This window comes from Anopheles moucheti, chromosome 3, assembly GCF_943734755.1.
Source record: "Anopheles moucheti chromosome 3, idAnoMoucSN_F20_07, whole genome shotgun sequence".
Lineage (NCBI taxonomy): Eukaryota > Metazoa > Arthropoda > Insecta > Diptera > Culicidae > Anopheles > Anopheles moucheti.
The window spans coordinates 81,193,007-81,209,016 of record NC_069141.1 but is presented as its reverse complement, the minus strand read 5'-3'; the positions used below and the strand labels follow the sequence as shown (position 1 = coordinate 81,209,016).

General features: G+C 45.4%; 4 protein-coding genes across 4 annotated transcripts; 2 read left to right on the top strand and 2 right to left on the bottom strand.

Moving 5' to 3' along the window:
- Positions 1-885: 885 nt before the first annotated feature.
- LOC128301002 (ankyrin repeat and MYND domain-containing protein 2) lies at positions 886-2,506 on the bottom strand. The gene has a single exon (XM_053037283.1). The coding sequence runs from the start codon at positions 2,374-2,376 to the stop codon at positions 1,117-1,119; it is 1,260 nt and encodes a 419-aa protein (XP_052893243.1). The 5' UTR covers positions 2,377-2,506; the 3' UTR covers positions 886-1,116.
- A 516-nt stretch (positions 2,507-3,022) lies between these two features.
- On the bottom strand, positions 3,023-8,147 carry LOC128300990 (tectonin beta-propeller repeat-containing protein). Its single transcript, XM_053037269.1, has 4 exons — positions 5,354-8,147; positions 3,893-4,964; positions 3,364-3,819; positions 3,023-3,275 (listed from the first exon to the last, which is right to left on the bottom strand). The coding sequence occupies exons 1-4, from the start codon at positions 7,804-7,806 to the stop codon at positions 3,234-3,236; spliced, it is 4,023 nt and encodes a 1,340-aa protein (XP_052893229.1). The 5' UTR covers positions 7,807-8,147; the 3' UTR covers positions 3,023-3,233.
- A 607-nt stretch (positions 8,148-8,754) lies between these two features.
- On the top strand, positions 8,755-11,720 carry LOC128302381 (uncharacterized). The gene is made up of 2 exons (XM_053039192.1): positions 8,755-10,361; positions 10,424-11,720. The coding sequence occupies exons 1-2, from the start codon at positions 8,918-8,920 to the stop codon at positions 11,641-11,643; spliced, it is 2,664 nt and encodes an 887-aa protein (XP_052895152.1). The 5' UTR covers positions 8,755-8,917; the 3' UTR covers positions 11,644-11,720.
- Positions 11,721-12,270: 550 nt separating this feature from the next.
- LOC128303845 (neurogenic locus notch homolog protein 2-like) lies at positions 12,271-13,856 on the top strand. Its single transcript, XM_053040921.1, has 4 exons — positions 12,271-12,595; positions 12,912-13,060; positions 13,160-13,289; positions 13,376-13,856. Exons 1-4 carry the CDS (start codon positions 12,541-12,543, stop codon positions 13,438-13,440), a joined length of 399 nt encoding a protein of 132 aa, XP_052896881.1. The 5' UTR covers positions 12,271-12,540; the 3' UTR covers positions 13,441-13,856.
- Positions 13,857-16,010: the final 2,154 nt, after the last annotated feature.

The window sequence follows — 16,010 nt, the reverse complement described above, 5'->3', positions numbered from 1 at the left end:
CGATCACGAAGGAGTTCAGTGTTAACAAAATGACAAAAATTACCATTTTCTTGATCATCGGTCTTAGTGCGGCAGTTTTTGCCAAACCTCACGATCATCATGAAACGGAGAACAGCAACAACTCTGATTCCAACTCAGAGATATCAGTGGATGGCTTTTTGGTTGAGCTTTACGAAAGACTTCTTCAAATTCGCCCATCGAAACGTCCCGAAGTGGATGATCCACCAGCAAAGCTTCACTACGGCGCTAAATCATGGGAGAGAGATGATCAATCGGATGATTTAGGCGCCCCTGTAGCCAAAGCAGCAAGCAAGAAAGAAGATCACCGTGAATCAAGCCCTCCGGAGCAGCATTCCTTGGGAGAAGTTCATGCAGTGGAGGAAAAGACTAAACAGAACAAGGCTGGGAAAACCAAATCGAGTCCAAAAAAGGAAGAATTGAAACCTTCAACATCACGAGCAGAAAAACCACAGCCAGAAGAGTCTGATGCTTCTCGGAATCGTCCTGAACCTAAGGCTAAGGGCAACGGTGGTAATAGAATCGATAAACATGAAAAGCACCAGGAACAAAACGTTGCAAAATTGTTGAAAAAGGAAAACCCACCACCGAAACCATTGCCGTTGGTGCAAATTAATGTAAATGTGGCAAAGTAATAATGTAATTTCTATAAACAAAATTTAACAACGCAAATAAAATGAAAGCATAAAAAACATAGTAATCCATCAATTTCCTTTTCGTACTAATTTTAGCAAAATTGAAAACTGCAATTTGTGGATACTACATGTGCCGGAAAAAATGTCTCAGCCTACTTCAAATTTTTGTGTTTGATTCGGAAAGCAGCGTTTGCGAAAAATAAGCTACAATTACACGACGCAATGCATAGCTTAGTTTTACCAGCAACATTTATTGGAACCATGATAGATCTCATTGCAAGGTTACATTACACCGACACTGACCATGAAAAATGCGACATTTTAGTTAAACCTCTCTACCCAACTAACATGGCCATCGAATTTTTCCACCAACCACACCAACACAGTACACACACACACACTGGGACAGACATATAATAATGCTATTTGCGAGTGTCCTGATCACTTTCCTGCCCTTCGCATCTCAACCAGCAACAAGCTTCTGTAGCTGCTCACTAATTTCCGTCGAATCGATATCCTTCGGGGCGGAATTCTGTGCCTCACCCGCTGCTACGGACGGTCGACTGCATACCTTCTTGTGGGTAAACCAATGTAACCGTTGGCACTGCCGATCACAGTACTGTACCTCCTTGCACTTGGAACACTTTTTGTCCGGCTTTTCCTCCCCACAGGAGCTGCAGTAGGTGATCGTGTCCTGGAACCCGCGTTGTCCGTTTATTGCCGCTCGGGCAATATCGAGCGCCGGTGCAACATTATCCTTGCTGGTTAGCTGTGCTACCATCTGCCGAAAGATGGTACACTCGCGGAATGGAAATTCTCGCACACATTCGCGCACGAGCGCTTCCACGTATTCTAGCGCACCGTCCTTGTTCGGTTTGAGAACTCGCTTCGCAAACAGCTCCACGAAATCGGTCTTTGGATCTTGTTGCGCATCGCGCCGCGAGTTTATGTAGTCACGATGCTTCACAATTTCTCCCATAACGTACCCGAGATAATGATACTTAAAGGCCATGACCTCGTTTATCTCACCGCGCCGTTTCATCTCACGCTCCATCATGTCTGCCAGCACCGCTCGCAGGTTCTTCATGTCCGAGGCAAACAGACCGTACTTCTGCAGGTTCAACAGTATCCGGACTGGGTGAATGTTAACCTGCATTATGAAACTATGGAACGGTTCCAGCACTACCACCGGCAGCAAGGGTTCTTTTTGGCCACGATCAACCGTATAGCACTCGACCTCTTTCAGCGGTACGAAATTGTTTATCGTTCCGACCGCATCGTGGTTCGCAACAAACGCACCCATCTGGGCCGGCGTTCGACCGACGGAATTAATCGCTTTTGGATCGGCACCGGCCAGCAGTAGATTCAGACATACCTCCGCATTCCCGGACAGGGCACCGAAATGTAATGCCGTGTAGTTATACTCGTGCTTGCTCGAGTTCACATCCGCTCCCTGGTCCAGCAGCAGCCGAACCGCTTCCTTGTTACCCTTGTATGCGGCATGCTGCAACGGCGTCATCCCATTCTCGTCCACAAAATCTACGCTAGTTTTGTGCTGCGACAGCAGCAATCGCAGCTCGCTATTTTCATTCTTCGCAATGCGATTAAATATTGCTTGCTGGTCTTCGGTCAACACCACCTTCGGCGCGGCGGAGTTCGCTTTATTCCCTTCGGCGGTTGTCTTCGCACCATTGTTTGCGGCGTTCGATTGTTCGGATGACATGTTACCCTTGTGCTCTACAGGTTTTAGGCGAAAATGGGTACTTTTAATATCACAAATAGGTTGTTAAGATAAATGATCACTTCTTTTCTTTTGCAAATTGCAACTCACATACAAACTATGCTCACAAACATGCGCTTTGATGATTTTGACAGCTAGGCACGGACTGCATAAAGGTTAGTCTAACGAACCATGCTGTTTGACAACTCGCAGAACAAATTATTTGAAATTTCTGTAAAAATAAGATATTTTACTGAGGTTGAATGGTTAGATAATCGGTAACACATTTTACAATTATTTATGGCCAAGAAATGCCTACTTCAGCGTTGATTAGATGTCGATGCAGTAGCCGCGAGCGACCGGAGAATTACGCGCAACAGTTGCCAAAGTTCGCGGATCAATTCTATTTTACAGTATTTTATACAAAAAAGATCCCAACATAAATTACAGCTGTAGCGTATGCTTTATTATAATCAACCACACCAAACAACGTGGTTTATCCTATGTATTAATCAATTTACACTAATCAGACTAACAAAATTCAATTTTACAACCTAAGCACGACCATATTATGTGAGATAACGCGGGTTACATTTTGTGCATAATTTACTGTTGCAATGTAAAGTAATTTGAAATGATTGCGCAGCAATGAATCATTGTTAATTGTGAAGCGATAGCTAATTTATTGCTGGAATAGTTTATAAATAAGCAGAGGTTTGAACAACAAATACGCGCGGCGTACACATTCATTTACAGTGAGATTTTTGTTGTATGGTTTTTAAGCAATAGCATCTTTCAGGCTAATTGTATGTTTTGTATTACGTTGCCTTAAAATAAATATACTGATTATCACTTTTCGTTCAATCGTAAAATCCAGTCACATTAACGGAACTCCAGTTTGCCTACAATAAACACAGAAAGAATTTAATAAAATTTGCTGTTGCTCTTTTAGCAACCCTCCACCCATACTACCTTTTTCCCATCACTCACCTGGATTCCAAGTATCCAACCAGTTCCGGCGGGATTCAACGGTGTAATACCGCTACGTTTGCACACGTAGCCAGATTGAGACACGGCAAACACGTGTTCACCGACGGACACATTTTTAAATCCGCTGTTTCCCTCGTAATGCGGAGGATCGTTCAAAACGTTTGGCAACAGTTGCCAATGGCTACCCTCCGGGAACGTGCCGTTAATTTCCTTCCGTACCGACAGACGTCCAACCGTGTCGAGTGCCCAGATACCACACGTTCCCACCGAAATCTGCTTAAAACTAACGCCTCCCGGTGGCTCAATCAGTTGCCACTTGTTGCCGAGTGGATTTTCCACCGTAATACCGCATCGCAGGAATGCACTGCCATTTTTACCTACGGTCCAAACCTTGTTGTCGTAAATACTAATACTGGTTAGCGGTTGATCGCATGGAACGTGTTCCCAACCGGTGCCCTGCAAAAACAATAGTACATTTCATTTTATAGTACAGACGAACATTTTTGTGCTCGATCGTTCAAACACTTACTGCCGGTTGGGATTGTGATACACCGCGCCGGTATAGCACATCTCCGTTCGCTGCAATCGCCCACACCGTGATTGTGCAGTCCGCTTCATCGCTGTCCGGTTGCAGCGACACGTCCACCACCTTCGTATTGCCAATCTCCTGCCAAGGGCCACTGGTCGTTAGCCGACACTTGCGATACCAGCGCCGTCGACGAACGTAATCCGTGAACTGTTTCTTCGCGTGATACGAGGCGGGAAAATCGACCGCATACTGCCACCCGTCCCGATCCACACCGCCCGGATTGTGGAAATCCACCATCCAATCGCTAATCCACTGCCAATGCATCGACAGCAGTTTGGCGTGCTCTTTGCTCCGTTTGTGCTTGCCCGTTATATCGCTCCACATATGTCGGTCCGTTGGCAACCCGGTGGAGGAAAACCCTGACAGTGGATTCCACCGCTGGTTTTCGTAGATGTAGTAATTTTGCGTATCCGTCATGACGTTGATTCCTTGGCTGCTCGTTTCCAGGCCCTTCAAAAAGGCTCCACCCCAACCACCGGTATACACCCAGGCAGTATTATCATACCCAACGCCCCAAACGACACCAGCCTTGCACGATATGATACGCTTCATATGGCCTCCGATCTGACGCCAGTACACGTCCCGCAGTGGAATAATTATTTTCGGGCTATCGTACACTATTTGCAATATCTTCACCCGTCCGCTGCTGTACAGACTGCAAACGGTGTCGGGAGCGAGTCCGCTACGATAGTGAAACTTGGGATGTTCCTTTCCATTCACCTTCACCCGAAAACCATCCGTATCGCTGTAGATCTCCAGCTTAAACTCAGCTCCCGGCGCAAACATTACTAACCGATCGCGAATTTCATCCTCGCTCCAGGCAGACGAGGCCATCGAATTAAACACCGTCAGGTTCTCGTTAAACCTGGGATTTATGTGCAACGGAATGTTGCGTTGCGTTTCTAGCTTGTGGCGCAAACGTACGGTCGGATGACCCTGCAGATCGAACCGCACCTGATCGGCGTCGTCGTAAATGAAGCCGCTAATTTCCAACCGCGAACCGATGAGCATTCTAACGAGAGAAATAAAAGATGAATATCAGTAAAATGAATTAAAATTGTATTGATTTGTTGTGCGATTTGTGAATCTTTGCGGAATAGTCATTAATTTTTCGACACTCATGAATCGTTGAGGATTCATGAATGTTTGAAGAGTACCATATAACCTTGAGAATTGCGTGAATCTTTTTAGGAGACATTTATTCTTGAAGAGTTATTATTTTTTTAGTAAATATTATTTTTCGAGGATTTATGAATCTGTGACAATTAATAACTCAATGAAGAGTCTTCGAAATTTTTGAAGCTCTTTGAATAATTGTAGATTTAGGAATATGGCGATAGTTAATTCAAGATTTGGATGACTCTTCATGAAGGATTCGTTAGACACAATGCTACAATTTACCCATTGTGAAGTGCTGTCAAGTACGGTGTTTCGATCGCTTTCAGATCAATCCGTTGGCGGTAGCTTTGGACGTCCTGTTCCCACTGCTGCGACTCCAGGTTGATTGGATCGAACACAAACGCATCGCCCATCCCAGACGTTATCCACACCGAACGTACCGACGGTCGGCCTTGCACCTCATTTATCTGGCAGCAGACCGACGTAAGATGGGAGATCCAATCCTCCAAATCCGTATCGCCACTAAACTGTAGCTTCAACGGCGATGAGCCCGGCGGCAAACGTGGCGCATGGATGGCAAGCCGCGGAGAGCCGGGCTCGCTGCAGCACATGATGCACGTAATCTCCGACAACGAAAACTGCATCTTCGTCGTGATACCGTCCGAGTTGAGCACGGTTAGCGTACCGGAATCGGGTCCCTTTCCCTGATTGTTCACCCATTCCAGCTCTATCAGACAGTCCTCGAACGGGTGGCCCGATTTGGCACAGCGAGCTTCACCCGATTTCACCCACGAGCTCATTTCGATCGCTTTTTCGTAGTGTGCAAAGGCACCGCTCTCCGTTTCGGTCGCTGGCAACCGTTTCTTCAAATCGTCCAACAATCGCAAACGCCACGATTGATTCAGCTCTTCCGAAGCGTTCACCGAGTAGCTATCGTTGAACCAGTTCGGTAGCATGGCCGGATCGACCGTAACTGCCCCGGCCGAACAGCCAACCCATTGTACCTCACAGTCGGTCCAATTCTGTGAACCGCCATGATCTTCACACTCTCCAAAGACGCCCGAATCGCGTGAAGTTTCACCCTCGAACACGCTCGAATCGGTTTCCGGATGCGCCTCGGTACCGACGACAGATCCAACCGATCGTACCGGGCTCCAGGCACGGGAGTTCTTTAGCTGCTTGCCCGAGATCTCGAACACCTCGTTGCTGACGGGCACGCTAGTGCCGGCCACACTCTCCAACGACACTTTCTGGGTGAGTTTACTCTCCACAAGACTTCCCACGTGCTGCTGTTGTTTCGCTTCCAGCTGACTCGCAAGCGCATCGGGCGAAAGTTCCGGCTTGTGCCACAGCTCGGGACGATTTTTAACATTCGCGGTCGGTGCCGAACGAGACGTTTCCTCGATTCCGCCGGACGTTCCTCCACTGCCAGCTCCAGCCCCAGAATGTCCCGTCTCTTGCTGCAACCGTTCCTTGTACAGGCTGTTCAAACTACGATGCTTGGTCGTGGTCGGTGAACTGTTTCCACTTTGGCGACTGGAAAACGAAAAGTTACTCGACGTGCGGCTTAGCTGCATCGGAAGCTGTATAAGGCGCCACTTTTTCCCGGTAGGATCGGACGCAGAAACACCCGACCGGAAGTAAAGTGCACGATCTTCAGAACCAACGGCAAACACCTGATCGTTAGCTGCCACGGAAATGTACGAAATGTTGCCCACCATCTCCACCCAACCGGTTCCGATAGCGGCATCCTCACTAACACCCGACGCTTCCCCGTGCACACCGCGGCGGAACCACACATGATTGTCGTTCGTAACGCACCAGACGGAGTTGGTGCCGACAGCGACTTGAGAGATTTTGAGATTCGTTCCCGGTGGTTTCACCTCCAACCATGTGCTTCCGGTGAGCGTATCGCGCGTTATACCGGCGCGTACAATCGCCCGACCATTGTACAGCACGGCCCACACGAGCCCCGTTGCTCCGACGGATATCTGGGACACCTCACAGCCGGACGGCGTTGTAACGGCCGTCCAGCGCAATCCTTCCGGTGCTGTTGTACTAACGCCCGACCGGAACATTACCCGACCGTGCGCTGTAACGGCCCACACAAGCAACAAACCCGGCGATGCTCCGGGCACACTAGCACCACCGATCGACACGTCGATGAACGGTTCCTGGGTGGGATCCTTGTGCAGTGGTGCCACCGCACACCAAGAGTTGAGGGCACAGTAACGCCTAAAACGCACCCATTTTCTGCGACGGACGCACGATTTCCAGTTCTTCTGCGGGTGGTATGTGGCAGGGAAGTCCACCGCGTACGTCCAACCGTCATGATCTAGAGGCTGTCCGTCTAGGGTAAGATCGAGCTGCCATTCACCTTCCCACTGCCAGGCCATCGAGGGGAGACGCACCTTATCGATGTTACGATCAACAGTTCCGTCAGCATTCGAAAAATGGTACCGGTCCGTGGGAAGCAATCGGTTGGAAAAGCCTTCTATCGGCAGCCAGCGCTCATTTTCGTACGCTTCCTCCTTGATGCGTATCGGCACATCGAGCCCATGAACGTGCACGTACACCTGTCGGTCGCCTCCGATTGCCCACATAAAGTGTGGTACTACGCAGATCTTCTTAAACTCCAGCCCCAGGTAGAGGAACTCGCGCCAGGCCGACCCGGAAGTGGAGAGTGCATAGACGCGGCCTTCATTGCTATTTGCGAATAGAAGCGTACTTGGCATGGTCTGTGCTATTATGGTCCGTGCGATTCGCTTATCCTTGAACGCGAACGATGAACGCCAGCCGATGTTTGTAAACGGCAAGGAGGATTTGTACGTGACACAATCACACAAAAAGACGTATGGAGTACCCTTGTCGCGAATAATCGATAACCGAGGTCGATCGCTGGGGGGTTGTTGTTTTCACACGGTTACAGCAGGTAACTTTCAAACGATGCACACACAACCGATTACGAATGCAGCATCGCGAGCTTTGGTCTGATTACGTTGTGAATACAATGTATAGTCACAGCCACTTGCTGACTAGCAAATTATCATCGTTTTAAATCATCACACACCCTCCACACAGCTGCAAACAGAGATCGGAAAATTTTCGCTTGACAGATCTCAAACAACTCTTGTCATGCCCTGTCGGCAAAAGGGATGTAAACATTGGAACCACAGTGGTCGATCGAACGGTTACACATCGAACTGTTTTTTTATATTCAAACTGTTGCCGCAAAATCTGCAAAACAATAAAAACATCATTTAATAATTTAATAAACATACAGTATTTCTATCGTTTTTTTCTCGATTGTTCGTATGAAAAAGAAGACAATTAAATGGAAAAATACAAAAATCCTGACCAGATAGCTCCCGTTGTTCAAATTACACTCTCCAATGGTCATGTAATGTAAACAATAACAAACCAATGGCGCCGAAACAGAATCACGAAAATTGGTGAAACTTTATGTGAACAATAACGGTTATTAATTTTGTAAAACGATATTGGTACTACACATGCCTCAAATTCATGACTATTTTCTAATTGCAGCGTTCGGAATCTATACTGCGCGCACTGGCCGATATTGTAACTGACGTTTGAAAACCCGAAAACGTGATTCATCCAAAGGGCTGCATGCATCACAGCGCAAATTGCTCATGTTTCAGTACACTGTGCAATACCGCGAGTGTGTCGTTATATGACGCAATGGTGCGCTCATTGCGATATAGAATGCAATACCTTCAATATAAAACACACGGCAGGTTATCTAGTTCCGTTCAGTTGTCAATGGCCGGTGATTTTCGACGGTACTGGTGTTGTTTTGCAGCCTAATTTGACCACATTAAAACGATGGATAGAAGAAAACTGAACAAAAGCAACTTTAAGGACGATCTGCTGCACTGGTGCGTGGTAAATGATTGGCCGAAAGAGATACGCAGATGCCTGGAAAATGGGGAAAATCCCTACCGACCCAACAAGGACGGACTAACTCCTATGCATGCAGCGATTGCACATAATGCATATTCAGCAGTAAACATCTTGCTAGAGCGATACACATCTGATCTGGCAATCGTAAAAGAACACATGGAGAAACGGTTCCTATGGAAAGTGGAAAACAATTGCTGGAATAAACGACCCATCCTGATTGCTGGCACGGCAGAAGAACGTAATCAAGTGCAACTGGTGGTCAGTTCTTGTCCGTCGGCGATTCCGTTCAATGTGCAAGTGTTTGTGTTTTTTCTAACCCCACACTACGGAAATCAACTGGTCGCTCTTGATGTGTGTTCCGCGGAAAAGCAAATTGCTGTGCTGCAGTGCATTAATATGCTGATACCTAATGGCGTTTTATCGCTGGACAGATCCGACTTACGAAAAGATAACATGACCTACCTGCAGACGGCTTGCATGTATGATCGCGTGGAAAAGATTCCTCTTCTAATAGCGCACGGTGCACAACTATCCGCGACGGGAGATGGTGAAACTATTCCACTGATGACAGCCTGCCGGACTATGAAAATGGATATCGTTAAACTACTGCTCACGAAATACGTTAACCAATATGATCCTACGGTAGTAGATCATCAACAGAAAAATGTGTTTCACATGTGCTTGGAAAAGAATAACCCAGTGCTTGTAGATTACGTGCTAAAGGCACTGCTAAAGTATCGGACAGCAAAGTTCGGTGAAACGGAGTCGGAAGCGTTTAATCGCATTTTTCCATACAAAAGTGAGGAACATAGCTATATGAACACCTGGTTTCTTGTTAGACCAAATGTGAAAGAGCGGTGTGCCCAGTACGTAGTGCAATATCGACTCGATCTGTCGTACATCAACGGTGAGTGTCCTAACGTGTCAGAACTGTTTTCGAGGCAGGTAGCACTTGAGTACTGTTTAGAGGAAATTCGCCGTAATCCGGACATTCTAAAACTGGAAGATAGAGACGAATTTAATGTGCTCCATCATCTCTATAAACACAACCATCTTGATTTTATCAAGGAGATGTATGAGCAGCGTCCTACCGTGAAATCGTTTTTCGAAACCAAAGCAGCCTTTGGGATTCTTCGTATTACTCTGAGCCATCGACTTGTGGATAGGCTTAAGCTAATGCTAGAACACCACAAAGAGTATCTACGCTCTCTACCCGCCGAACTGGAGGAATACGCAATTGGTCAGACTTGGTTCGATAGATCTGTGTACCGAGAGGCATTTGCCTTACTCGCGGAGGCATTCCCAGAGAAGCAGGATGTAATTAACGACACCATTGCAAAAGCGGCTAAAATTCAGCAAAAAAATTGTAAGTATGAGAGCAGTGTGAATTTCAACAAATGATACTCACTATTGCAGCTTTTCTTCCAGCTTTTATGTATCGTTATGATGAGCTGAAAAAGTCGTTCGATGACGCGCTTGCCTCTTTGAAGAAAGATGGTGTACTGTTGGAGAATCTGGTAGATGAGGAAAACAAGAACGTTCTTCACCAAGCGGTGGAGTGTGATGAGAAGGAATTGGTCAAGCACCTACTAGATTGCGGAATCGATCTTAACCGAAAAGATAAGGAAGGCAATTTGCCCATCTTTTTCGTACGAAGTATGGCTGCGTTCGATATGCTGTACGATAAGTGGCCCGTAGATTCGACGGTCACCAACGATGACGGGTACAACTTGCTGCATCACACTAGCCGTTTAGGACACTCCAATGGTGAAGAGATACAGACGAAACTTTTGCAGCTAGGGTTTGATGTAAACGAATCAACGCACGATGGTAATGTGCCATTGTCGCTTGGCACATGCTGCAGCTCGGTACGGTTTCTGCTGAAGAACGGTGCCGATGTGAAGCTCATTAATGGAAACGCACTGGTGAAGTCACTGCAGCGCAAGTTGCGCTGTGCCTGTTGGGCTTTGATACTGAGAGTCGCACACCTGCCCTGGTTCGACGAGATTGCACACGTGTTCCTGCCCTGGTTGCTTGGCAGCCAGAATCGAGACTTTTTCACCTGCAGCTGTGGCGAATATTTAAAAAACTATCCCGAAATTCGGGAAAAACTATTCCTCAGTCTCTATAGACATTCGCGCGAAGAAGCGGCCATCTTTTTCCGTGATGTGTGCCATCGCGCAATTAATTGCTGTGCCAGATGGTGCTTAGATTATTGGCCAGATGTCGATATAGAGGTGGAGGATGATTACAAATACACTCCACTGATAGGTATGCTCAGTTACATGGAGGAACCAAACCTGGACGTTGTGGAGCGACTGCTAGAGAAAGGTGCCAACGTGAATGCTATAAACAATTGGGGACGGAACGCTTTGCTCTCGATTGTTTTTCACTTTAAGTCAGCCCAATGGAATGGCCACACGCTGAAGACTGTTGAGATGTTGCTTGACCGTGGGGCAGAAATTAACCAGCAGGATACCGAAGGAAACACATCACTACACCATGCATTCAGCGACATGCATCTGGAGCTGGTAGAGTTACTAATAGCACGAGGTGCCGATCGGAAGATTAGGAATTATGCAAACAAACTACCTTATCAAATGGTTAGTAAACAATTGCAGCCCTTGTACGCGTACCTAGGGAACTAAAGAACATGTTTCCGAAAGGTGATATTGACATGTGATCTACCAAAAATGCACCAAAGATTTATGAAAACCTACGATAGTACAACATTAAATAGTAAAAGTATTCTAGAAATAATGACGGAATAAAAATAGAATTTTGCCTATTTGGTGGCTAGCAAAGGCGGACATTTCTGTGTTACTTTATGTGTTTAGTGCTTTTACGAATGGAAAAAACCCCTCACTACCAACTAACATTCCCGTGTAATTACATTTATCAGCTTGCCGGAAACAACGTTGTAGCGTGTTGTTGGGACAAATTCTCCCCCAGCGCGGTTGGTGTGTTATGCGCCATCCCATATGGCGATCGTTCTTGCCCTGTTGGTGGTTCTGGCTTTTACGTTTTCAGAACATTATCAGCATCACGTTATCAGCGCCTCGTCGTTTCGTCATTCACGTCCCGCTCTTCCTGTAGTTATCTCGCTTTCTTCCGTACAGAACCCATTGCAGACTCCAGCAAAGATGAAAAGGGAAGCAAACCCGCACAATTTCAATGCATCTTTCTCTGTGTGTTGTGGTCACAGCATCAGCAACGATCAACAGGCTTTCGAGTGGTAGGGCAATCCCTTGGGTTAGTCTGTGTCTGGACGCGAACTGGCTCACTTCGCCGAAGCAAGGGCGTGAACACGGAAGCAAACAAACAACGGAAGCAGAATTTGAATGCAGCAGCGTTGTGTTAAATGAAGCAGCACGGCCGTCGGATAGAGGTGTACCAGAAGTTCCAGTGCGTTCCAACGTTTATGGTGGTGCAAGATCGGCCAGACATATAGTTGCAAAGATTTGATCTGGTGAAAATATAGATAGAACAAGCGAAAGTGTGTGTTGGAGAATCGCTAACAGCTGCAAAAGTGGCCATAGCGAGCGATGTTTAGGAACGATCGATCGTGTTACTTGACGCTACTGTGTGCGATCGCACTAGGTAACGAACGGTTCTATATTCAATATTGTATTTAATGCATTACACCTAACATAGTCCATGAGGACAGATATGATTTAATTTGAAAAGAAAATGCTGCTCGTTAAGCACTCATACTCTTCCTCAAAAAAAATGGAGTGTGTTGAGGCCAACGCTGCTTTCGCGCCTCGTTCTCAAGACGAAAGCATCAAGAAAACAGTGTGAAGTGGCTCACGCTCTACACAGCAGAACAATTATCTCGCTTATCAGTCCTAACGGCTAGTTTCCTGTTTCTGTCTCCGGCACTGTACTGGCACTCGCTTGCCTTCCTTACTTACAGTCGCCGTACTTATCAGGTCGACGCAGTGCTGCGATCTGGACCAAACGCAACACGGCTGCCGGATAGATAACGGTCAGTGCACTTGTGCGTTCGGCTGCAAATCGGAATTTCGCTACGCCACACGGAAGGAGTGCCAAGATGCGTTGAAGGTTCGTCTATAAAGCTTGCAAGCGCAAAGATCCGAGACGGGAAGGACCGATAGCGCTGTGACCGATTCCCCTTTTATGTGCTTGTTTCACTATTTCCAGGGTCGCACCAGTGACATCTGCAACCGTCAACCGTGCCAGAATGGAGGAACGTGCACGCAAGTAACGACCATGCCGCAGTACAAGTGTCGCTGCGAAGGTACCGGCTACTGGGGCAACCGATGTCACCGAAGTAAGTAGAGAGCTATTGGTGCATAATGCAGGCGTGTTTTCTTATCGGGAGGGGCTTTCATATTTTCTTCCCGTACGCTTTTGCAGTGTGTCCCAAACCCGACCAGCTTCCACCGGGCACGAAATTCCCGCACGAATGTGTCGTTATTTAGATGCACACCCACACTGTTAGTAGCTTCCTTTCGTCACGTTAAATCAGTATACAGCACGAATCTCTTGCGTGGAGATCACTCTACGTTTAGTACAATCATAAGTGTACCAAAAGAACTGGTTCTCTCTATCAATCCTCACACTATCTCTAAATCCGACTAACGGACAAAACTGCACTGAAAATCCACGACCACGAGGCCCGAGGCATTTGGTGACAAACGACAACCTAGCGCCCAGAGAAGCTGCTAGACAATTTCTCTAACCCGAGATACTGCCGCCGGGGTATCCTGTAGGATAGCAAGAATGAAACACAATCGGTAATAAACAGGTTCTCGTGCATAACTTATAGTACGTTTCCAGCGAATAGTTTGAATCAAACTGTTTGTTAAAATATACCTATTCTACAATAAAAATTCTAATGGAAACATACCTTTAGTGGAGCGCGCGTGTTTTCCTGTTGTTTCCCTCGTCTTGTACATTCGATATTCCGTGTTCGTCCAGAGCCTGGGAGATTCAACTTTGCCGTATGATCATCATGCAACTGATAATGGTCGTCATTGTTCTCCATTGTCCTTCCACGCTTATGATGCCATATGAATCCTTATGAATATCTTCCTCGTGAACATAGCTACTAGGATTTTGACAGGATTGAATAAACGTTCATATTAAATTATAATAAGCAACAATAAGTCATCATACCTCTTTGAACGCTTTGTACAAAGTTCGAAGCCCCGATATATTAGTTTGTGTAATGCTTATCTTGTTTTTGTTTGTTTGTTTTTTTTTTGTTGTTTTGTTTCTGTTCGCTTTGCTTGATTTTATTGGTTACATCAGAGTTTTGCGTGTTTGTTTACTTCGTTCCGTTACAATGTTGTATTGATTTCATGTTTTTGTATGATTTTTTTAAAATAAATTTTTCATTTTTTTGTATTTTTTATGTTTTTTTGTTGTTGCTGTTGTTTGTTTTCTTTTTTTTTTGTTCACCTGTAGATTTATAATTATGCTCATTCAATGGATACTGGTTGTTATGTGTCCTCTTCCCTATTGTTTCTGTTTGTTTTTCACTTCGTTATTCGCATTCTGTTTTCCCGCCTCATACAACATTGCTAGAGGAGCGATCGAGCGATCGAGCATATTAAAACAGAACAAAAATCACGTACCTGTCGGGTTGTGTTAGCTGCTGTTCGTTGAGGATGAACGAAAATGTAACTCATCTCAAGCAATATCATCTTAGTGAAACGGTTGAATGATCATTTCATTTGTGGTGAAACGCGCTTGTATCATTCGTTTCCCTAGACTAAATTGCTTGATAAGGATCAATTTTCCAATCCTTCACACTCGTTCTCTCACTTCTCACGTCGATCATCAGTCCAATCCATTGGTACATGGGAACTTATATGTTTTTTTTTCAGTTCTCTTTCGCTCTTCCTAGCATGTGTCCATATTTAGGGGCCGTCGTTCTTGAGCTAAAGCGACTTACGTTACTACACAGTACGCGCTTGACTGTTACAATGCTATCGGCGAGCGAACTCTCTGTGGTTGCGCGACACTCAAAGACTTAAAAAAAAAAAGAAAAACACCAAAAGAAATCTCAACCAAACATAACTATCAGGCCCATTTGCCCCTTGCTACTGCTGCTACTATACGGCGGAGCATATATTGATTGCATTGCCAAGCATTTGTGTTTGTTTACGGTGCACACACCCTCCTGTAAACTCTTCCTTCATTTGATCCCGAAATGTTAATAACTGTTGTATTACTTTATCGTGTTTTTGTTTGTTTGTTTCCGCTCTGTGTGTGTATGTTTGTTTATTAATGTTTTAGCTTAAAGTTTAACTTTAAAGCCATTGTTGTTTTTTCTTCATTCTGCAGTTATTGTATGTTAGATTTGCTTTTACTTTATAGTTCATACGTGTTTTTTTTAACTTGTTTCGTCTTGTTTTTCTCTTCTCTTCGCCATTACGATCCCGAACGAATACCGGTTGTACAGCGTTCCTAGGCTAGTTATGTGCTGCCAAACGTTGTTTTGCTGGCAGCAGAGTTTATTCGCATCTTTTTCCATTTTATTTTGGCCATCGTTACACAGTTGACCGCTTCTACAATACCGGAGGTTACCATACTAATGTTGATGTATATTTGTTTGCTTTAAAGATGCATTATGTATGCTTTTTTTGTTTTTTTTTCTTGTCTATTCCGACCTTCCGATTTCACTTCCATTAATGATCTATAAAAATAATTAAAATTCTATACGAGAGTTCTTCTAAGCCCGAGTTCTTGTGTACTGTTTGTGTGTGAATGTATTGTTAGTTGAGTATGTTTTGTGTGGTTTACATATTGTTAGAGGTTTACTGTTTTTTTTTTGTTCTTTAGCTGTGGTTTTAACAGTTCTGCATATCTCGTATAGGGGATAGGTTTAGTTTAGTGGACGAATGTTTAAAAAAAACACAAGATTTTTGTTTTCAACTCATAAACAGTGTGTTTGGTCTGCAACAAAAAATTAACTCACTACACCAGTTGCAATTGGTTGTGTTACTGAGCATATATATCAAGCATTTGTCACTTGTGTTGACAA